This window comes from Schistocerca gregaria, chromosome 2, assembly GCF_023897955.1.
Source record: "Schistocerca gregaria isolate iqSchGreg1 chromosome 2, iqSchGreg1.2, whole genome shotgun sequence".
Classification (NCBI taxonomy): Eukaryota; Metazoa; Arthropoda; class Insecta; order Orthoptera; family Acrididae; genus Schistocerca; species Schistocerca gregaria.
Genome location: NC_064921.1, coordinates 813,017,747 through 813,042,013, shown reverse-complemented (window position 1 = coordinate 813,042,013; position 24,267 = coordinate 813,017,747). Strand labels below are relative to the sequence as shown.

General features: G+C 44.8%; 1 protein-coding gene across 3 annotated transcripts in view; it reads right to left on the bottom strand.

Annotated features, from left to right (window-relative positions):
* LOC126335122 (uncharacterized) overlaps positions 1-24,267 on the bottom strand; it is a 272,304-nt gene that overhangs the window by 196,772 nt on the left and 51,265 nt on the right. The window contains exon 1 of one of the 3 annotated variants that reach the window (XM_049998079.1): positions 17,817-17,897. The exons of the other annotated variants lie outside the window; for them this stretch is intronic. Coding sequence (XP_049854036.1) covers positions 17,817-17,882 — 66 coding nt within the window. The 5' untranslated portion in view covers positions 17,883-17,897. Of the gene's footprint in view, positions 1-17,816; positions 17,898-24,267 lie in introns of those variants that run through there. 3 annotated transcript variants of the gene reach the window in all.

Here is a 24,267-nt window from a genome sequence, read left to right as displayed (position 1 = left end):
TATGACAGGACCACTGAATAACCTATGACAGCTGGCACTCAAAGATGTCACTTTCAATGCATTTTTAGATATCACCATGTTACGACAGGTACAAGTATAACAACAAACAAATCAAAGATGGGAGCACAGTAATAGAAATTTCTCAGGAAAGGGCATATTTCGTTATGATGATTTCTTAGGTACTGCAGAGAAGTTACAATAAAATATTCCGCAACCCTTATAGCACCCACAATGAGTTACACCACAAGCACAAAGATGTTGTTTTCCACAACAAAGCATTAAGTCGAGAAGGCAATACACCTATTTAAACAAATAAGTCAGTAGGCATGGATTAGGTTCCAGTCTCTGTTCTGAAGCTATGTGTGAGCCATGTACAAACCACCCCTAACAAACTTAATAATTGAGTCCTGTAGTTTACATGTTTTCCAGGGATCTAGGAGTTGTGCCCTTAGGAAAGAAGGATAACATAACTAATATAAGAAAAAAACTACAGGCCAGTTTTACTACTGTCAGCATTCTCAAAAGTAACTGAATCAGTTGAGAAAGATAGATTAATAAGTTACATGAATAAGAAAAAACTTGTTATGTAGGCTCAGTTTGGTTTCTAAAGGGAGAGAAGTACAGTATCAGCCATAACAGATATCCTAAAAGTAGTACTTGAAATACTTGATAAGAATGACTACGTTACAAGCATATTCTTAAACATCCCGAAGATTTTTGAAACTGTTGACCATAAAATATTAGTACACAAACTGGAAGCATTATGTGCAGAGGAACAGCAAATGAGTGGTTCAACTCTTACCCACACAATAGGGTGAAAAAAGTAGAAATACTTCACATGTCTGTTGAAGACAAATATTTAGTAAAACAGCTGTCAGATATGAAGCATATTAACAGAGGTGTGCCTCAGGGTGATGTATAGGGTCTAATTCTGTTCTTAATATATATCAACGACTAACCAGATAGTAAAAGACACTGAATAAAAGCTCTTTGGAGATGACAGCAACACTCCTCATACAGAAGGCAAATGTAGAACTAATATGGGAAAAGTATTGTTAAATATATAAAACAGCACAGAAGTTCAATGATATTGAAACAAGAAGATTTTATAGTATAGAAGTGTTTGCTTGTGAATTAATAATGAAAAATAGTTCATTTTTAATTGTAACTGTAAATAAATCCCCACTGGGAAATTTTAAATTGTTTATGAGGCATAAGGATTCCTTATTATGCTATCTGTCTGACAGCAGCAAGTAGTTACTCTGCAGTGGTTTCAGTGTAGATTTTCTAAAGGATTCAGATAGGGAAAATGATCTGGCAAAGTTATTTGGAGCCACAATTTCATCTAAGTAAATTTCCTATGTTATGGATAAAGGCAGTTCAACTTTGATAATTTTTTAACAATAGTAGAAATTCCTGGGTGGAAAAGTACCTAAAATAAGGGAAAGGCAACCACCTACCTATAGAGGACTGGTGCACGGCACATAGAAATACATAATAAGAAACAATTAACATTAGCTTTTGAGCTCTTGCTCTTTATCTAGTAGTCAAGTGGTTGTCTTTCCCTAATTTTATGTTTTTCTCTGATCATGTTTTCTTTGATGAAGTCCAAAACAAGAAAATACTTGTATATCCAGCACCAAACACTGTCTCTAACCATGGTTAGTTCAGTTGTATAAGATAGTTCCTTACAGTATAGATATTCCTCAATGAGAATCATTTAGAATAATTAATGATTACTCCAGGACAAATGCTTTTAAGTATAGGGACAGTAATAACAACCTCCTGTAGTAGTCACACAATACAAAAACTACTCAAAATTATTAAGAAAAATTATTAAAATAATCAAAGAACCTGCACATCCACTTATCCTTCGTAAATTAAGGAAATATTATTTTCTCTCAAAAATAATAGCTCATCTGCATTTCCAACACAGCATTAATAAGTGCTTCCTTTTCTGAATTACGTACTGCATCACTAAGTCAGGGCATTTTTCCAGAGAGATTGAAATATACCATTGACAAACCCTCTATAAGAAAGGTGATAGGATTAACAACCTGTTACACTACTACTGATGTCATTTTCCAAAATTTTTGGAAAGTTGTATTCTAAAATTGAAAAGGAATATTCTTCAACAGTATCCCACCTAAGTAAAAATAATACAGTACTCCCACTAAATCACAGTTTGGATTTTAGAAGAGTTGTTCAACCGAGTATGCCATTTACACATCTATTCTTACTGTTTTATAAACATTAAATAACAAAGTAGAACCTCATGGTATTTTCTGTGACCTATCTAGGGAATATGACAGTATAGATCACAATATTCAACTACATAAACTGAGGTTTTATGGAACTTATTGCATAGCTAACCAATAGTTAATGTTGTACCTACCTAAAGGATAAAAAATTTGTGCTTAATAATTCAACAAATGCAAGTAGAGCAGAGTCTTCTGACTGGGGAGAAATCACTTTTGGGATTCCGCGAGGCTTAATCTTGAGCCCAACACTGTTTCTCATATATGTAAACAACCTTCTGTCAAATATACAACAATCAGAATTAATTCTTTCTGTGGATGACTCTAGTACTGTAATCAATCTAAGCAAACACAAAGCAACAGAAGAAATGCTAAATAATTTTCTGAAGAGTATTATTGCGAGGTTTTCTGAAAATGGTCTCAATTTCAGTTTCAAAAAAACACAACTTCATTAGTTCTGTACATCTATAGATGCTATGCAAATGGTAAGTGTAATATATCATGAGGAAATACACGGTCTAGTCACATTAATGAGGCCACCACCTATGTTCAGTGTTAACGTGTAACAGCCAATCACAGACAACAGGTGGCAGCACTAGCAGTGGAAGATATATAAAGTGAGTTGGGAGGGGGGGGGGGGATAAAAAAGGAAAAGCCAACCACCGAGAACACATTAAAAACTCAGTTTAAAATCGTAGGCCAAAGGCCAGAATCAACACAATACAATAAAATGAAACAGAAACACTCAGATTAAACGATAAAAACCCCCTGACTGAATAAAACGTAAAACTAAGTCAGCCATAGCAGAGTCATCTGTTAAAAGCGCAGGGAGAGTGTCAGGCAGTGCGAACGACTGCCTGAGCACAGCTAAAATTGGACAGTCCAATAAAATGTGGACCACTGTCAAAACGGAGCTGCAGCGACATAAAGGTGGGTCCACACGTCGCAATAGGTGGCCGTGCATCAGCCATGTGTGCCCAATGCGCAGCTGGCAGAGGATAACAGACTCCTTGCGAGAGGCCCGCAAGGGGGAGCGCCACACACCGGTAGCCTCCTTGATGGCCCGAAGTTTGTTTCGTGAAGGCAGGGCGCGCCATTCAGTGTCTCAAAGGTCCAGAATTTTTCTGCATAGGAACGCTCGCAAATCTGTCTCTGGGAGGCCAATGTCCAGAGATGGTGTACTGGTGGCCTCTTTCGCCAGGCGGTCAACATTCTCATTGCCGGGTATCCCAACATGGCCTGGGGTCCACGCGAAGACCACAGAGCGGCTGCAACCACAAGAGCATACAGGGACTCCTGGATAGCCATCACCAGACGAGAACGAGGGAAACACTGGTCGAGAGCTCGTAAACCGCTCAGGGAATCGCTACAGATAACGAAGGACTCACCTGTGCAGGAGCGGATATACCCTAGGGCACGAAAGATGGCGACCAGCTCAGCTGTGTAAACGCTGCAGCCATCTGGCAAGGAGCGTTGTTCGGAATGGTCCCCTAGAGTTAGCGCACAACCAACACGACCAGCAACCATCGAACCGTCAGTGTATACAACGCCAGAGCCCTGATACCTGGCCAGGATGGAATAAAAGCGGCGGCGGAAGGCCTCTGGAGGGACTAGGTCCTCCGAGCCCTGTGCCAAGTCGAGCCGAAGGCAAGGGCGTGGAAAACACCATGGGGGTGTACGCAATGTGGCCCGGAAAGGAGATGGAACAGTAAGAACCCTAAGCCCGGAAAGAAGCTCTTTGACTCGGACCGCGATCGTACAACCTGACCAGGGCCGACGTTCTGGCAGATGGACGACCGATTGCGGGAACAGGAGCCGATAGTTGGGATGCCCAGGCAAGCTAAAAACATGGGAAGCATAAGCGGCCAGCAAACGTTGGCTTCGTAACCGTAGGGGAGGGACACCTGCCTCCACTAGTATGCTGTCCACAGGGCTGGTCCGGAAGGCACCAGTGGCAAGTCGTATCCCACTGTTTAGTATTGGGTCCAGCACCCGCAACGCAGATGGGGATGCTGAGCCATAAGCCAGACTCCCATAGTCCAGACGGGACTGGATTAACACCTGGAAAAGCCGAGAGTAGATCAGTCGGCTCCCCACCTGGTGTGGCTCAGGCATCGCAGAGCATTTAGATGCCGCCAACACGCCTGTTTAAGCTGCCGAATATGAGGCAGCCAAGTCAACCGGACATCAAAAACCATCCCCAAAAACTTATTAACTCCACCACTGTAAGAAGCTCGCCGTCGAGATAAAGCCGCGGCTCCGGGTGAACTGTGCGTCGCTGGCAGAAATGCATAACGCAGGTCTTGGCTGCCGAAAACTGAAAACCATGCGCTACAGCCCAAGACTGCGCCTTGCGGATTGCACCCTGTAGCTGTCGTTCAGCAGCTTCAATGCCAATAGAGTTGTAGTAAAGGCAGAAGTCGTCAGCATACAGGGAAGAGGAGACAGAATTTCCCACAGCCGCAGCGAGCCCATTAATGGCTATTAAAAACAGACAGACACTTAGAACAGAACCCTGTGGCATACCATTCTCCTGGACTTGAGAGGAACTATATGAGGCTGCGACGTGCATGTGGAAGGTACGATACGACAGAAAATTGCGGATATAGATCGGCAGAGGGCCCCGGAGATCCCATCCATGAAGCGTAGAAAGGATGTGATGACGCCATGTCGTATCGTATGCCTTCCGCATGTCGAAAAAGACAGTGACCAGATGCTGACGGTGGGCAAAGGCAGTATGGATGGCCGACTCCAGGCTCACCAGATTGTCGGCGGCGGAGCGGCCTTTACGGAACCCACCCTGAGACGGAGCAAGAAGGCCCCGAGACTCCAGTACCCAATTCAAGCGCTGGCTCACCAACCGTTCAAGCAACTTGCAAAGAACGTTGGTGAAACTAATGGGGCGGTAACTGTCCACCTCCAAAGGGTTCTACTCTGGTTTTAGAATGGGGACAACAAGACTTTATCGCCAATGCGACGGAAACTCACCCTTGACCCAAATGAGGTTGTAAAAGTCGAGGAGGCTTCGCTGGCAGTCCACTGAAAGGTGTTTCAGCATCTGAGAGTGGATGCTATCTGGCCCAGGAGAGGTATCAGGACAAGTGTCGAGGGCACTGCGAAATACCCACTCACTGAATGGAACATTGTACAATTCAGGATGGTGGGTGCAAAAAGAAAGACTCCGACATTCTATCCGCTCTTTAATGGAGCAGAAGCCCAAGGGGTGGTTGGCAGAGGTGGAATTCAGAGCAAAGTGCTCTGCCAAGCGGTTTGCAATGACGTCGGAGTCAGTACAAACTGCTCCATTCAATGAGAGCGCAGGGACACTGACAGGGGTCCTATAGCCATAGAGGCGGCGAATCTTGGCCCAGACCTGCGATGGAGTGACATGGAGGCCAATGGTGGACAAATGCCACTCCCAGCACTCCTGCTTGCGTTGGCGGATAATGCGGCGGGCTCGCGCACGCAGCCGTTTGAAGGCGATAAGGTGTTCGATTGAGGGATGTCGCTTGTGATACGGGAACGCCCGCCGGCGAACTTTAATCGCTTCAGCGATCTCAGGCGACCACCAAGGCACAGTCCGCCGCCGAGGGGACCCAGAAGAACAGGGAATGCAGATTCGGCGGCAGTAATGATGCCGGTGGTGACCGATTAAACCACTGCATCAATTTCACCGTTAGAGAGAGGCTCAATAGTGGCAGTGGACGAGAACAAGTCCCAGTCAGCCTTATTCAGAGCCCATCTGCTAGGGCGCCCAGAAGGTTGACGCTGTGGCAGTGACAAAAAGATCGGAAAGTGGTCACTAACACACAGGTCATCATGCACTCTCCATTGGACAGACGGTAATAGGCTAGGGCTACAGATGGAAAGGTCAATGGCGGAGTATGTGCCATGCGCCACACTGAAGTGTGTGAAGGCACCATCATTTAAGATCGAGTTGCGCCAATAAATGCTCAACGATGGCGCCTCGACCTGTTGCCCCTGACCCACCCCACAGATGGTTATGGGTGTTAAAGTGGCCCAGTAACAGGAAAGGTGGCGGCAATTGGGCTATCAGAGCAGCCAGGACATGGTGCGTGACATCACCATCTGATGGAAGGTAAAGACTACAGACGGTAACAGCCTGTGGCGTCCACACCCGAACAGTGACAGCCTCTAAAGGTGTTTGGAGAGGTACAGACTCACTGTGAAGACGTTACCACACACCCTTTCATAAGCTGCCCGGTTCTTATACTAACCCTGATAGCCACGGAGGGCGGGGGTTCGCATTGCCGGAAACCAAGTTTCCTGCAGAGCAATGCAGAGGAAAGGGTGAAGGCTCATAAGTTGGCGGAGCCCAGCTAGATGGTGGAAGAAACCACTGCAGTTCCACTGGAGGATGGTGTTGTCCATGGCTGAGAAAGGCGTGACGGGACTGGGAAGGCACATCACGCCACTGGGTCACCTGCTGCCTCCGATGGAGCACCCGTGCAAATGCTATCCATTGCGTCTGAGGGACTGGCGAGATCGAGGTCCTCAGCGGACGCAAGAATCTCCACCTCATCCTCAGACGCAGAGCTTGTAGGTAGTGGTGGAGTAGGAGCCATCGCAGGTGCCTTGGTCTTATGGGGCTCCAGTGTCGTTTTGTCTCGTTGTTCCTTTGGTTGCCGTTGCTGATAGGGCTTATTGGAGTCAGTCTCCAGAACCGAAGATGATCGCGAAGCTCAACGACCAGCGGCCTGTGGCTTCTTCAGCCACTGGTTGGTGTCTGCTGTGCCGCTGGTAGGAGCCTGGGAAGGGAGTGACCCAAGGGATCCCTTTCGAGCGAGAGAAGCCGAAGAAGACATACGCTTCTCTGGCTTAGAAGTGGGGACTGGTGTCCCCGGTGGTTTAGTGGGTGCTTCTCCTGAGGTACATGGTGTGGGAGCAACAGCAAGAGAAGCGGCCCCCATCGTCAAGGGGGCAGGTAAGGTCCTCTGATGCTGAGAGCTGACTGTCTGTGGTGCAGCTAAAGGAACTGGAGCAGGAGTGACAGTGGAGGCATAAGATGAGATCATGCGCACAGGATGTAGCCGTTCAAATTTCCGCTTAGCCTCAGTGTAAGTCAGTGGGTCCAGGGTCTTATATTCCATGAGTTTGCATTGTTTCTGTAAGATACTGAAGTCTGGCAAGCAAGGTGAATGAGGCTCTCCACAGATGACACAGATGGGAGGTGGAGCACATGGAGTATCGAGATGAGATGGGCGTCCGCAATCTCGACATGTGAGGCTGGAAGTACAGTGGGAAGACATATGGCCGAACTTCCAGCACTTAAAGCACCGCATCGGGGGAGGGATATAGGGCTCGATGTCACAATGGTAGACGATCACCTTGACCTTCTCCGGTAATGTATCATCCTCGAAGGCCAAGATGAAGGCACCGGTAGCAACCTGATTGTCCCTCGGACCCCGATGAACGCGCCGGACGAAATGAACACCTCTACGCTCTAAGTTGGCGCGCAGCTCGTCATCAGACTGCAGAAGTAAGTCCCTATGGAAAATAACACCCTGGACCATATTTAAACTCTTATGTGGTGTGATGGTAACGTTAACATCCCCCAACTTGTCACAAGCAAGCAACCTGCGTGACTGGGCGAAGGATGCTGTTTTTATCACAACTGACCCAGAGCGCATTTTAGACAAGCACTCCACCTCCCCAAACTTGTCCTCCAAATGCTCTACAAAGAACTGAGGCTTCATGGATACAAAGGATTCCCCATCAGATCTGGTACAGACGAGATACCTGGGCGAATACATGTCACTATCATTCATTGCCTTTCGTTCCTCCCATGGTGTGGCCAGGGATGGGAACGATTTGGAGTCATAAACGTTAGCTTTAAAATGAGCCCTTGAACGCTTAGAGACTGCTGGTGGCTTGCCACCAGCAAGAGATGATGTACCACACTTCATTGCGGGACATCCGCCCTGATGCCACCTACCCCGACCAAGGGCCCTCCCCATGGGCGCCACCCAGCCACAGCAAGAGCCAGCTGGCAGGATGGCCATTGCCGGGAGTCCTGATGACCCAGGGAGATGGGCATCTACTCCTAGGCATACATGGGGAGTAAACGGCGCAGGCATCACTAGAGCGATCCCTGTGTTGTCAGGGGGCTACAACCAACAGGGTACATGGCGGCCCCATCACAACGTACTGGCTACCTTGCTGGATCTTAGGTGCAAAAATGTATAAGGTCGTCGTCGCAGCGGAAAGCAACACTGCACAGCGCAGCGTGGTAATTGCACCCAGGGGCGTATCCTCGTCCAAGAGATGGAAAACGAGTGGGACACCATTTCAACGACGAGAAAGCCGGCTAAAGGTCTCAATGCATGACAAATACAGTGCACCATGTAAGGTGCCCTTCCCCAAGTGGCTCACTCTTCGGAACAATTAAGAAAGATGGAGGTCAAACCCGAGAGGGGACCATCATATAAGGCCGAAAGAGTTGAGACTCCTTTTAGTCGCCTCTTACGACAGGCAGGAATACCGCGGGACTATTCTTACCCCCGAACCTGCAGGGGGGCCTCTCTGGAGGACACCAACTTGACAAAGCACTCTCCATGTGGGAGGAGCGGCTTGCGTATCCATGTGAAACTGACGGCTATGCTGAAGGTAGAGGAACTACTGCCAGAAAGACCTTAGCTGATGGATCAGACTAAGAGTGTCCCACAACATCCTGTCTTCCTTATCCACTCCCAATCCTTAGCCAATTCACTTTCCCAACCCAAGGTGTGATGCGATCTGCACTTGAGGGGTGCATGGCACATGGGAAGATGTGTTGCAAATGGAGCCTCAGGGATACCAGGCGACCTCCCTGAGTAAGTAGCCTTACACCACGCAGGACCGTGTAGATCCCCAAAGCTCGTAAATCTCGTGGGACAAAGATGGACATGACAAAAGAAAATAAATTAAAACAAACTGAGGGGCAAACTGAGACCTCAGACACCCAAACATCGGGGTCAGGACTGATGGAATGCACTCCCACTACTGAATCAGGGACAACAACTGACCCAGAAGTGGGAACTGTTACTGAGAAGTTGGACCAGATCAAGATTAAAGCTTTCTCTGCGGCCCAGAGGAGGAAACTCCTCAGGGAACAGAGACAAAAGGAAGGGAAAGAATGGTTTCTCAAACACAAGTGGGGGGAATTAAAAGGGCTTGGGCCCAAGACCCCCAAGAAAAAACTGTCTCAGGTTGAAGGGGACACGCAGACCCATCAACATTGAAGACAGGCAGCAAGAGGATAAGGGAAGAATCTAAGACTCCCTCCTCCCTGGATAAACGAGCCCAGAAAAAGCTGAGGCAAGAAATAGGGAAACTGACCTATAGTACTGCAGTCTCGGATTCTAGATGGCAGTTATACAGGAAGGCTATCCACTGATAGCCATCACCTCACAGCAGGACGAACTTGTACAAATGGCCCTCTTTGGAAAGATTGGGAGAGAGGGGGGGGACTCTGGTCCAGGACCCAACTTAGGAGGGGCTATCTAGATCGTGATGCCCACATTTTTCTCTGGGAGGGGGTGCACACAGGGGAATGGCTTAAAGACAAGGTGCCCATGATATTCCCTTTGCTGCTCAAGATGGCAGCAGAGCTTCTTAAGACCACAAAGATACCAATATGGGTACCAAAGATCCTTAAGTATGTCTCTCCAAAGACTCTGTTCGAGAAAATAGTGGTCCAGGACCCAAAAGCCTTGACAGAGGACTGGAGAGTAATCAACCATAAGGTTGTACCAGGACGAAGCCTGGTGGTGGAGGTCAGAGAGAAGACCCTGAAGGCGACCTGAAATTGTTTTTAGAATTCTTGCAGGTCACTGTCAGAGTTATCAAAGACCTAAAAGGCAATGATGGCAGCAAGACAGAGACTGGAGATGATGCACATTAATCTGTAGCACAGTAAAGGGGCCACTGCTGCCCTGAGCTGCTGCCTGGGGAGACAAGAAGTGGATGTGGCCCTGATACAAGAACCCTACTTATATCAAGGGGGCGTATCGGGCCTCGGTGGCACTGGAGGTAAGCTGATTTATGTTAGATATCTAAGAAACTCCAGAACATGCATCTATGTATGAAATGGAATTTCTTTCATGCCAAGGATGAATTTCTGCTCCAGGGACCTAGTGACCATCAGGATGCAGCAATGTGAGGAAGGTATCACAAGGGGACAACAGCTCTCCTCCTCCATGGGAGGTGAGGAGACCGATAGAAGCTTCCCATTGGCAAGGTGACCAACTGTTGGTTGGATGTGACACCAATGCCCAAAACCTAGTGTGGGGCAGCAAGGACACCAACAGTAGAGGCGAGTACCTTCTTAGATTTCTCTTGGCTAATAACTTGAAGGTCCTGAATAGGGGCAATGAACCTACATTCAGGAATAACAGAAAGGAAGAAGTAATTGACATAACCTTTGGTTTCATGATAATGGGCAGCTATGTCAAACAACAGCACATGGAATTAAAGCCATCGTCATTACCTATAGGAATCCCACGAAAACAGACTGGGAGAAATATAGGAGGGACTTTGACTTATGCTTATCGGAAATTAAAATCTCGATAAGGAATCCAGTACAGTTTGAGGAAGTAGCAGAGGCCATAGTGACCTCATATGAGGACAATGGCACAATCACTAAGAAGTGCACAAATAGGAGTGTGCCTTGCTGGAAGCGCAAAGAAAACAGGTACAAAGACTGTTTAATCTTGCAAGATGTAAAGGACTATGGGCAAAATATCGTAACGCCCTTGTCAACTATAACCTTGCAATTAGACAAGCAAAGGAGGCATCCTGGAAGCCATTCTGTGAGGAAGTGGAGAGCACAGCTGCTCAAGCCAGACTTCACAGAATCCTCACTAGAGTACCAACCAATCCACGAGGTATGTTGAGGAAGGAGGATGGGAATATACAAAGACGGCACATGAGATACTAGAACTGCTCCTCAAAACTCACTTTCATCACTATGCTCTGGCAGACAACATAGACAAGAATGTGATCCCGGAGAGACAATGGTTCTCAGATACTCGAAGAGAAGACGAGGAATCAGCAAAGGAGTATGTGGACTTCAATAAAATACAATGGGCAGTGGGAACACTCCAACCATTCAAGTCACCTGGCCCAGATGGAATCTTTCCAGCTCTCCTGCAACAGGCAGGAGAGAATCTCATAAGAATCCTGTGCAGGTTATTCAGGGTTAGCCTAGCAGTAGGGATCATTCCTAATGCTTGGAGGGCAGTGAAGGTTGTCTTCATTACAAAGGCATGGAAAACCGATCGTACCAAGGCCAAGGATTTGAGACCAATCAGTCTGTCCTTCATTCTTAAAACATTAGAAAAACTGGTTAATGTATATGTTGAGGAGATGAGGCTAATTAGGGCCCCTCCACATTCAAACCAACATGCATATCAACCAGGTAAATCATGTGAGACAGCTCTCCATCAACTCATTGTGAGGGTGGAGAAAGCACTTCATTTTCAAGAAATAGCCCTCTGCTTCTTCCTGGAAATTGAGGGGGCCTTCAGTAACACGACCTTCGATTCCATGGTAAGGGCAGCAGACCTAGGGAACACTACATGTAAGTGGACATGCTTAGTGGAAGGAAGGCAGAGGCTACCATGATGAATGAAAATATGGTAATTAACGCCACTAGAGGTTGCCCACAAGGAGTTCTGTCCCCTTTATTGTGGAATCTAGTGGTGAACAAACTCATTGAGGAACTAAATTCCAGACAATGCCTTTGCCAAGGATATGCAGATGACCTTGTCATAGTAATACTTGACAAATTTACTGACACAGTTAAAAATATGGCACATGGTGCATTGGACATTGTGCAAGACTGGTGCATTAAACAGGATCTAAGTGTTAATCCTAAGAAGACTGTTGTGGTGCCATTCACGAAGAGGCATATCCAACATTCAAGTTGACATCTAAAGCTCTTCAGTGAAACTCTATCTGTGAAGGGGACAGTGAAATATCTAAGGGTAACCTTAGATAAGAAACTAACACGGACGTCTCACATTAAGAGCATATGCTCCAAGGCGTAATGTACTCTAGTGAGTACCAGAAGGTCTTGTGGTAAAAACTGGGGCCTAAGCCCCAGAGGTATGCACTGTATATACACCATGGTGGTTAGATGTAGGACTTCCTACAGGACTGTAGTGTGGTGGAATAAGATAGAGCAGCGGGTTGCAGCTAAGGAACTTGCTAAAGTGCAGAGAATGGCCTGCTTCGCCGTAACACGGGGAATTAGCAGCACACCAACTGCTGGGATGGAAGCTATGCTGGACATGCCTACACTACACCTTTGGGTCAAGATGGAGGCAGCAGCTGGTGCATACAGATTTAAAACTGGTAAAAACTGGATCTCATTGGGATATCCAGACTCACACACTAAGATAGTGAGTGAAGTAAATATATGAATGGCTGGAGAAATGCTAGGAGACCATATAATAACTCCCAATTGCTTCAAGAAGCCTTATAATAAGACAATTGGAAACAGGGAGCAGAGGGAAAAAACAGTACAACACCATACAGGGGACATTGTTTGGTTAACTGACAGATTGATATCAGACCAAGGCACTGGGGGAAGGGTGCACGGGGTTCAACCAAGACTGGAGGGCATAATCTCTCTAGGAAAACTGGCCTCAGTATTCCCAGCTTAAATTACTGCAATGAGGGCATTTGTGGAGGAGAATACACATAGGTGCTACACGGACCATGGCATCTACATCTATTCGGACAGCCAGGCAACCCTGCAATCACTGGCAGCACCTGCAATGAGATCGAAGATTGTTGAAGAATGCCACAGGGCTCTGGTGGAGCTAGGACGAAGCAATAAGGTAAACCTGGTATGGCTCCCTGGCCACTCAGAGATCTGTGGCAATGAACAAGCCAACAGATTGGCCAGGATGGCTTAGAAAACAGCATGTAGAATATTGGACCAAGGTCTTTAAACAAAAACATGGTAAGTTAATTATGCCTAAGACGTGTTTTAAGAGAAGCTCTGTAATCCTGGGATTGAACAGGAAAGAGATTAAACTCATGACTGGACTGATGACCAGCCATAGGAATTGCAGATACACATACACACAATAGATGTAATGGAAGAAGACCCTAAGTGTAGGATCTGTGATGAGGGTGAAGAAACTGCATCACACCTAATCTTTGAATGCAAGGCATTGGAGAGTAAGAGATACAGACTTTTCGGGACAACTAGACCTGAAGAAAAAGTGTCAAACAAAAAACTGGTAAAGGGTCTCCTTACACTATTTAAGGGCATTGACTGGCTTTACTAGATGTACAGGGAGCGATACCACACAATAAACTTGGTTTCGGTGCGGGCAGTGGCAGGTTAGACCAAAGCTGTATTAGCTTCCCCGTCAAAATCAAATCAAATCAATGTTTTGGATAACTCATCTCTAAGCACGAAAGTCTTCATTGTTCAAAAACTTGATGTAAGGATAATGTGCAGGCTCATGCATAATCATCTTGTAGACATCTGTTTACAGAGTTGGATATTTTGACCGCTGCTTCACAGTATATTTATTTCGCCATGAAGTTTCTTGTAAATATTTCAATGCAGTTCAAAGACACACTGAATTACAATACCCAAAGCAAAAATGAGACTCATTACTCCACATTAAGGTTTTCTTTAACACAGAAAGGACTGCACAACACTGCTACCAAAATTTTTGGTGGTCTAGCCAAAGACACAAAATGTCTGAGAGACAGCAAACTTCAATTTGAAAACAAACTTTAAAAGTTTCTCTTTGACAACTCCTTGTATTCCACATAATTTATATTTCTGTAATGTGTAAAGGGTGGTGGGTGGAGGTACACTCTCACACGTACATTAAAAAACTTTTAAATGGTCAGGATGTAGCCGTAGTTGCATACAAATGTATAACGTGAATCTAAAATGATTTGTTCCACAACATTATGATTAATCATACAAATGATCCAAGGAACATGTAACTAACTAACTACCTAACTAACCCTCAAAAATGTTTTCAGTTGAGCAGTACGTAACAAACTAACATTGCAAATAAAGAAAACAAACAGAATACACATCAGCACAAAGAGGGAAAACAACCTGTTGCATTAAAAATAGATGTTAAATCTATATATATTGTGTAACAAACATGAAGTTTTTAGGATGAACATTGATTGTCAATTAACAGGGAATGAACATACAAAGATACTGACAAAAATAATGTCATCAGAAGACTACACTCTTAGGGTTATAGCATCAGTCTGTAACAGTCAGTGTCTAGTGATGACATATCACTTCTCTGTACACTCAGTTCTTAGCTGTGGGATTCGTTCCTGAGGATCCAAGGCACAGAACACAGATGCAGTTTTCAAATGACAGGAAAGGACCATAAGAATAATAACTAAAAGTACTACCAAACTGTTGCACATATCTGGGAAAACATTACTAAATATTTCAGTAATGGAACAACAGCCCATTTGGACTTACACTTGCACCGAAAAAACAAACAGAAACTGAAAACAGCAATTTTTTATCAGAGAATAAAACTGTATAACAAACTGCCCAAAGAGGAACAAAAATTAATAAAATACATGTAGTAGAAGGCAGTTAAAACATACTTCATATGTGGTACATATTACACAATGTAAGATACTCAGAAAACTAGAGAGATTGGGTTGGTAACAAAAGGGGACAACTACAGCAGCCCATCATTTTAAATATGTAAGTGCAGTGTAATGGTTTTAAAATGCAAATATGCCAAACTCTATATAGAATGATAGTAATGTATTCCAATTACCCTAAGCTCAACATCCTACTAACCAGTGGGGAACTGACATATATTTCCAGGTGACAGAAGGGAGGACACAGATATGTTATTTTTGTGTGTGGGTGTTCATAGTACTTGTAATAATCAGTGCGCAACTCTGTTTTCTACCATAAGATATTTGGTGCAAATGGTGTACTGTCAGAAGAAAATTATACAATGTGGACCCACCGAATGAGACAGTGCAATTGTTAAGACACTGACTTTATATTTGGGAGGATGGAGTTTGTTCTGCCTGTCCATCCTGATTTTATCTGTAGTTTTCCAAAATCATTTCAGGCAAATGTGGGGATGGTTCTTTCAGCAAGGCCACAGCTGATCATCTGCACTATCCTCATAAAACATAATCATATATTATGTGTGTCTATATGGTGCAGCTATTTATTTTTATTGTATTATGATGACAAATCCTATATCATGGAGAAACAACCCCTGGTTGAATTAATAAATAAACAACAACCCATTAAGTTAGGTGACAACAAGACCATTTTTGACTGTGACAAGAGCTTGTACACTTTCCCAGAATAATTCAGCATGGAGTATCCATATATCAACAAAAAAGTAAGACATAAATGCACAGAATCAGCTCATTGTATACTAGCATAAATAAGGGTAGAACATGTACATTCATAAAAAATGCTGTTGTCCTTTACATTCAGTACTGTTAACTTCATTTGGTTTACTGTCGGCAACTTCAAACAGTTTTTGTTCTGTTCAGCAGACATCTCCATATCTAAGAAAAGAGATCTCCACCACTACAACATCCAGATTTAAATAGAAATGCAATAGCATTCTTTTCAATTTAAAATAAATGTTATTTATGGAGAGTTCAGTATTCATTTACAATGGTGTCTCAGCATTCACAGATACTGCTGCAACAATAAGAGCATCAGCAAAATATGAATTATTTAAAAATGCAAACACAAACTGAGCCATTACTGCAATGGCTGTGGCTATTGATCCCACAGAGATCTCATGGGTTATGCTGGGATCAACAAGGAGCCACTCTGACCAATGGTTAAGCAATGCATGTGCACTGAGCTGAAGTGAGCATTTAACTGAGGGCGAAAAAGAAAGCACAATTAATAAAATGTTCCAGGCATTATGCCGTGGTCAAACGGCTTTCACCTTAAAACCTGATATTTCATTCTCATCTGTGGAGGACATTTTCAAGGGGGACTGTGGCATTTTTGAGTGTCTGATTCACACCCTGGGTCACTACTGACTACAGCAAAATTCCGCTTCCACGAGCTTTTGTGCCATGGCATGATGTCACATGTTTTGAATATGTGAAAGTAACTGGCTGTGGGTGACTGCCATCATCCGCTGCTCCTATTATCCCATGGTGGAAGAGTGGTACACCTTTTCTTGATTTGCTAGTTTTCAAGAAAGAAAATGGTAGCTTCGGCCACACAGTTTACCGAAAACCCAGCTGTTGCATACAACGGGATCTGAACTGCCACCCACAACAAAAGCAGGGCATCATAAAAACTATGGCTGATAGAACAAGGCAAATCTGTGAACCAGAGCTGCTTGATGCAGAATTAACACATCTCACCGATGCACTGTTCAAGAATGGTTATTCATTCGCTGAGGTGAAAGGAGTGTTAAGACCACAGCGTACAAATCATAGTGCTGCTCAAGTGCCAGTAAATTTGAAAGTGCTCCTGCTATTCATTAAAGAAATAACTCACGGCATAGGAAAAATCTTGAAAAAGTGGAACATCATGGTAACTGACACACCCACATGGAAGATACAAGATCATCTAAAATCGGCAAGGATGCTAGTCAACTGGTGGAAAAAGCTGGAAATTATAGGATTATGTCCAAAAAAAAAAAAAACACTAGGGGAGCACAAGGGCAATTGCAGAAGAGGGGTGATTGATTTACTAATCAGCTGTTGTGGAACATGCTTTGCAGCCAGGAGACCACCACTTTCATTTTGATAGAACTCAAGTACTGGCAGCCACAAGTGGATACCATGAAAGGCTGTACAGAAATGACATAGAGATTGTAAAACATCCTAGGAAATTCAATACGAAGGAGGTGGCTTGAAATTGAATTACATTTGGATTCTAGTGCTGAAGAAGATGTGTACCACTCTTCCACCATGGGACGATAGCAACAGTGGACAATGGCAGCCAACAACGACCTGTTGTGCTCATGTAAATGTAATCAAAACATGTGCCATCACTCCACTGTGTGGAAGCTCACAAGAGCAGAATTTTGCTGCAGTCAGTAGCAGGCCAGGTAGTGAATTGGACATTCAAAAAAGCTATGATCCCCATGAAAATGTCTTCCACAGATGGGTACAAAACATCAGGTTTTAAGGTGAAATCCATTCAACCATGGCATAATAACCTGGAACATTTTATTAGTTGTGTCATTTCTGGCTGTGAAAGTTTAGGTTTTACGAAAAAGAAAGCAACACTGCGGTGTGAGATGACAGGAAGTTATTGTGTACCTGCTATACAGCACTGGCTGATTTTCTCCTCCCTACCCCTCTCTCTCTCTCTCTCTCTCTCTCACACACACACACATACACACACACACACACACACACACACACACACACACACACACACACACACACACACACTCGACTGCACACCAATGGTGATGCTTTGGTATGAGGTACATCGGTCACTTTCAATAAGGTTGTATACAGAACTGACGGTTACATGCTGGCTGGAATGGCAGGAGGTTGGAGAGGATACAACTGCTAGCAGAGGCCAACCTGAACTTTCTCGCAATTGAGCAGTTCTGTCGTCTCAAAATCTTGGTAAAGGTCATTTAATACCATTTCCTTTTGCTGTTGTTATGCACTGGAGTGTCTTGAAGAAGTGTTTGAATGGTATTGTTTTGCAGATATTTTGGTTTGGTCACCATGTTGAGTGTCTTAGCTGTAGTTCCAACCAACATCCCTTATTTATTCGTATGACAGTAGGTTGTGTCCTAGAACAGAAATATGCCCTGTTCTGGTTGTTGGCAATGTAGCATCAACACTTTTATTTAGTTGGTTATAAATACCGATACTGTATATATTTTAATTTAATATTTAATCTAGGTCACAGTTTTATTAAAGATAGCTACATATAATGATTGTGTTAAAGAATTTAGAGCACAGTTGGCATCACTTATTATTTCTGTAGAAATCAACATCATCATCATCATCATCATCATCATCATCATCATCACCACCACTATCATCATCATCTAAGCCATGGGTCAAACTTGTATGGCCAACACAAAGGTGGCATAGGGTGACAGCTTCCTGCCGAGAGAGGCAGGAGGAAGAATGCCACATGGTGGGAGTCCCCTTAACTGTATGATGTTTATTAGACACAGGGGTGACCTGCCAACAGTTTGCCCACAACTGGGTGAAAATAAATTTGATGCAAAGCCACAAATCATCCCCAGTGGGTTTACCAAGAACAGGGGGGGGGGGGGGGGGGGGGGGAGAGCGGGGGGGAGAGGGGGGGGGGGGGGTAGGTGGGTGGCCCCCCAGCTACACAATAACCAAGCTGGATACCCATGTGGCTGGGAATCCAAGGGAAATCAACTGAACAAGCAGCACAGTCAAGATTGCTGATGAGGTCATGAATAACAGAAACCAAGGTGGGGCAGGAAAAACAACGGGCAATAGCCTGAAGGCCACACATTGATTCCATACATAACACAGCTCAGACAGAGGAGGACCATTTAATAGAGCAGAGGCCCCAGAAATGGCCATCAGTTTCACAGTATACACCCCACACATGACAGGCAAAAGATGGTTTTCATGCCAACACAAGTAGTGAAGGCACACCCCACATGATCAGCAGATTCAGTGTAAAAAACAACAACATTACGAAACTCTAGTAAAAGTACATGGAAAAAAACAACTGGATGCCATTGGAGTGGTGGAGGCTTTCGGATCTCAGGAGAGACGTCCATACAAATCCAGGACTGAGAAACTAACAAACAGGGAGGGGGGGGGGGGGGGGGGGGGCAGGAGAGAATAGGAGAACAGGACAGAGAGGGAAGATGGAAATTGTGGTGGAGCCCATCTGGTAATCCCACCTGAGGGGAGGCAGCAAGCACGTGACCATGAAAAGAATAGAATAGGAGGGACGAGCAGGAAAACACCAGATAGCAATGGCTCAGGAAGCCAGGAGCTAGGACCACTGAACCAAAAAGGGGGGGGGGACAGACCAGTGTCAACCAGAAGACTGTCGACAGGGCTAGTGCAAAAGGCACTGGTGGCCAAACTGATACCACAATGGTGAACCGGGTCCAAGAGGAGAACTGTGGAAGGGGGAGCTGAGCCAATAGCTTGACAACCACAGTCAAGGTGTGACACAACTAAGGCACAAAAAGGCAGACAAGAGTCAAATGATCCATGCCCCAAAAGGTCTTGGCAAGGAAGTGAAAGACATTGAGTTTACAGAAACAGCCTATCTTCAGAAGGTGGATATGTGGCAACTATGTAAACCTGTAGTCTGAAAGAAGATTCAAGAAACGGAACTTGGGGAGCACAGAAGCTGTTGGGACTCAAGGTAGGGCTCCAGACCCAGATGGACCATAGTACAGTGACAGAAATGCACCATCTATTATTTAAGGGAAAAGAATTTAAAACCATGTCAGAGAGTTCATGCCATATGGCACTCTGGAGCTGCCACTCCACAGATGCCACTGAGTGGAAATCATTCCAGATACAGAAATCATCCACATAAAGAGCAGGGGTGAAAAATAGTCTGACGGAGACCACAAGTCCATTAATAGCAATGAGGGGAAGAAGGACACTTAATAAGGAATGCTGTCCCACTGAATCAAGACAGCAGAGTAAATGTTGCAGCTACAGTTCAAATGATTTCTTCAGCTGCCTAATCATGATAGACGAGTGCTGCGTATATCACTACAACCGTGAAACAAAGGAGCACAGCAACTAGTGAAAACATGGATTCATCATTGTTAAGAAAGGTGAAGGCCCAACTATCAACCGACAAGGAGGTGGCTGGGTGTTTTTTAGGGTTGCCACGGTGTAGCGTTAACAGATTATGCTCTTAAGGGGCAAATTCTCCTATCTAGGTTGCAGGACGCTGTCAAGGCAAACTGTAACAGGAAGCTTTCCAAGAGAGTGTTCTTGCTCCTTGATAATGGCCCACCTCATTGTGCACAGGACAAAGTTACAAATGCCCTGTGTTGGGCTATCAAATATTGAGCCCTCCCCCGTCCTCCTGTATTCTCCTGACATGGCACCAAGCAGTGACTTCTAGCATTTTTCTCACATGATGAGGTTATTTTTGAGATGTGAAATTTCCTGAACAGTCAAAATGCAGATGCCTAGAAGCAAGGCTTAGCCAAGTGATGCGGCATTAGGAAAAATGTGTCGCACGGTAGGATGAATATGCTCAGGACTAACAGCAACACCAAGCTTCATGGTCACAGTTTGCTTCTTTTTGGATGATGATTAATTCTTAAAACCCACATTCTTAAATTTTAAATTATTCTGCGAATGAAAGACAGAGGACTCTGTTAGTAAAATACAAGCTTTATGAAAGTGATGTTAAGCATCAAAAATCTCATTTTCAGAAGTTACAAAACGGTGTGATGAAAATTACATAGATTGTTTTCATAAATTATTAGTTACGGTACAAACTGTGAATCATGAGTGCAAAAAATTACCCACGCAAAATTTATTATTGCTGAATTATGAAAAAACAATCAGCACGCATTTTCAATTAAAAGTAAATGTATTCCTACATCCTCAAGTCTTTTAGGATTAATATGGCATTCATGCCTTTACTCTCTTTTCACAATAAAGCACTTGGTCTTAGCAGTGCTCTATTACGTGATATGAAATTAGGAGATTATCCTTACAAAATCATCCCCAATTATGTATAAGTCATTCACTCATTCACACATCATATTCTATAAATCCCATCATGAAGGAGAGGCAACATGAGCATGAAATGAATCAAGTTATAAATTAAAAGGCTGCAGCAGTCACTGCTGGCTACATCTGTAAAGAATTCTAACAAAAAATTATGATTCGTGCTGATCTACTCACACTGGTAATTATGGTAAGCCACTACTCTTTGCCTTTTTTTACGTACTTTTTCTTGCTAACTTTTCAGAGAATGTCATCAACAGTAAATTTAAAATGTCACCTAAAATTTACATCAATTAGAACAAAAATTCTGACACATCATAAGCTGCTCTTTTACTTAAGCTTTGAGTATCTATGAACTTGCAGTTTCCTTCTTGATGTCTACTGATAACCTACTGCTGACCTTCGCATCAGAATGTAAAACTCCATTCTGAGACCTAGACCAGGACACATAGTTTATTGGTAATTCTTTTTACTCTCATTATCTTGGTTGTGAATTTCACAGTGTGTTCTAAATTCAATCTTTACTAACCACAAATACAATTAGTCAATCTATGTAATGACAGGCAGGTGTAAAAATTTCACGGCTGTGAAGAGTCTCCTACAAGAAGTTTGGTTATCAACTCTGCATAATAATCTTACTGTAAGCTTCTGAATAATACTTCTTTCATCCTAATAGAATTCCCCAGAAGATTATGTCACAGGAGAGTTCTGAGTGAAAGTATGCTAGCAAGGTCTAACCACAGCACAGCACATAGCAGATGGCACTTCCTATTATATCAGTTATTTAGACCAGACTTCACAGTCTCTAAAGTAGCGATACATCAGAGGGAGAGAAAGGAGAGGGGGGGGGATGGGTTGTTCATAGTATATTCCTAATTTCATCACTTTAAGTTGATTCTAGAAATGTTCTCAATGGGCTTTTATGGGACTGTTTGTGTATAGCTTCAAAAAACTACCAGTTTAATTCTTTCAGCAGCTACACAACATTTACTTACCAGAATGAGATTTTCACTCTGCAGCAGAGTGTGCGCTGATATGAAACTTCCTGGCAGATTAAAACTGTGTGCCCGACCGAGACTCGAACTCGGGACCTTTGCCTTTCGCGGGCAAGTGCTCTACCATCTGAGCTACCGAAGCACGACTCACACCCGGTACTCACAGCTTCACTTCTGCCAGTACCTCGTCTCCTACCTTCCAAACTTTACAGAAGCTCTCCTGCAAACCATGCAGAACTAGCACTCCTGAAAGAAAGGATATTGCGGAGACATGGCTTAGCCACAGCCTGTGCGATGTTTCCAGAATGAGATTTTCACTCTGCAGCGGAGTGTGCGCTGATATGAAACTTCGTGGCAGATTAAAACTGTGTGCCTGACCGAGACTCGAACTCGGGACCTTTGCCTTTCGCGGGCAAGTGCTCTGCCATCTGAGCTACCGAAGCACGACTCACGCCCGGTACTCACAGCTTCACTTCTGCCAGTAACTCGTCTCCTACCTTCCAAACTTTACAGAAGCTCTCCTGCGAACCATGCAGAACTAGCACTCCTGAAAGAAAGGATATTGCGGAGACATGGCTTAGCCACAGCCTGGGGGATGTTTCCAGAATGAGATTTTCACTCTGCAGCGGAGTGTGCGCTGATATGAAACTTCCTGGCAGATTAAAACTGTGTGCCCGACCGAGACTCGAACTCGGGACCTTTGCCTTTCGCGGGCAAGTGCTCTACCATCTGAGCTACCGAAGCACGACTCACGCCCGGTACTCACAGCTTCACTTCTGCCAGTACCTCGTCTCCTACCTTCCAAACTTTACAGAAGCTCTCCTGCGAACCATGCAGAACTAGCACTCCTGAAAGAAAGGATATTGCGGAGACATGGCTTAGCCACAGCCTGGGGGATGTTTCCAGAATGAGATTTTCACTCTGCAGCGGAGTGTGCGCTGATGTGAAACTTCCTGGCAGATTAAAACATTGTGCCCGACCGAGACTGGAACTCAGGACCTTTGCCTTTCGCGGGCAAGTGCTCTACCATCTGAGCTACCGAAGCACGACTCACGCCCAGTACTCACAGCTTCACTTCTGCCAGTACCTCGTCTCCTACCTTCCAAACTTTACATAAGCTCTCCTGCGAACCATGCAGAACTAGCACTCCTGAAAGAAAGGATATTGCGGAGACATGGCTTAGCCACAGCCTGGGGGATGTTTCCAGAATGAGATTTCTTTCAGGAGTGCTAGTTCTGCAGAGTGAAAATCTCATTCTGGTAAGTAAATGTTGTGTAGCTGCTGAAAGAATTAAACTGGTAGCTCAGATGGTAGAGCACTTGCCCGCAAAAGGCAAAGGTCCCGAGTTCGAGTCTCGGTCGGGCACACAGTTTTAATCTGCCAGGAAGTTTCATATCAGTGCACACTCCGCTGCAGAGTGAAAATCTCATTCTGGAAACATCCCCCAGGCTGTGGCTAAGCCATGTCTCCGCAATATCCTTTCTTTCAGGAGTGCTAGTTCTGCATGGTTCGCAGGAGAGCTTCTGTAAAGTTTGGAAGGTAGGAGACGAGGTACTGGCAGAAGTGAAGCTGTGAGTACCGGGCGTGAGTCGTGCTTCGGTAGCTCAGATGGTAGAGCACTTGCCCGCGAAAGGCAAAGGTCTCGAGTTCGAGTCTCGGTCGGGCACACAGTTTTAATCTGCCAGGAAGTTTCATATCAGCGCACACTCCGCTGCAGAGTGGAAATCTCATTCTGGAATCATCCCCCAGGCTGTGGCTAAGCCATGTCTCCGCAATATCCTTTCTTTCAGGAGTGCTAGTTCTGCATGGTTCGCAGGAGAGCTTCTGTAAAGTTTGGAAGGTAGGAGACGAGGTACTGGCAGAAGTGAAGCTGTGAGTACCGGGCGTGAGTCGTGCTTCGGTAGCTCAGATGGTAGAGCACTTGCCCGCGAAAGTTAAAGGTCCCGAGTTCGAGTCTCGGTCGGGCACACAGTTTTAATCTGCCAGGAAGTTTCATATCAGCGCACACTCCGCTGCAGAGTGAAAATCTCATTCTGGAAACATCCCCCAGGCTGTGGCTAAGCCATGTCTCTGCAATATCCTTTCTTTCAGGAGTGCTAGTTCTGCATGGTTCGCAGGAGAGCTTCTGTAAAGTTTGGAAGGTAGGAGACGAGGTACTGGCAGAAGTGAAACTGTGAGTACCGGGCGTGAGTCGTGCTTCGGTAGCTCAGATGGTAGAGCACTTGCCCGCGAAAGGCAAAGGTCCCGAGTTCGAGTCTCGGTCGGGCACACAGTTTTAATCTGCCAGGAAGTTTCAACATTTACTTAGATCAAACAAC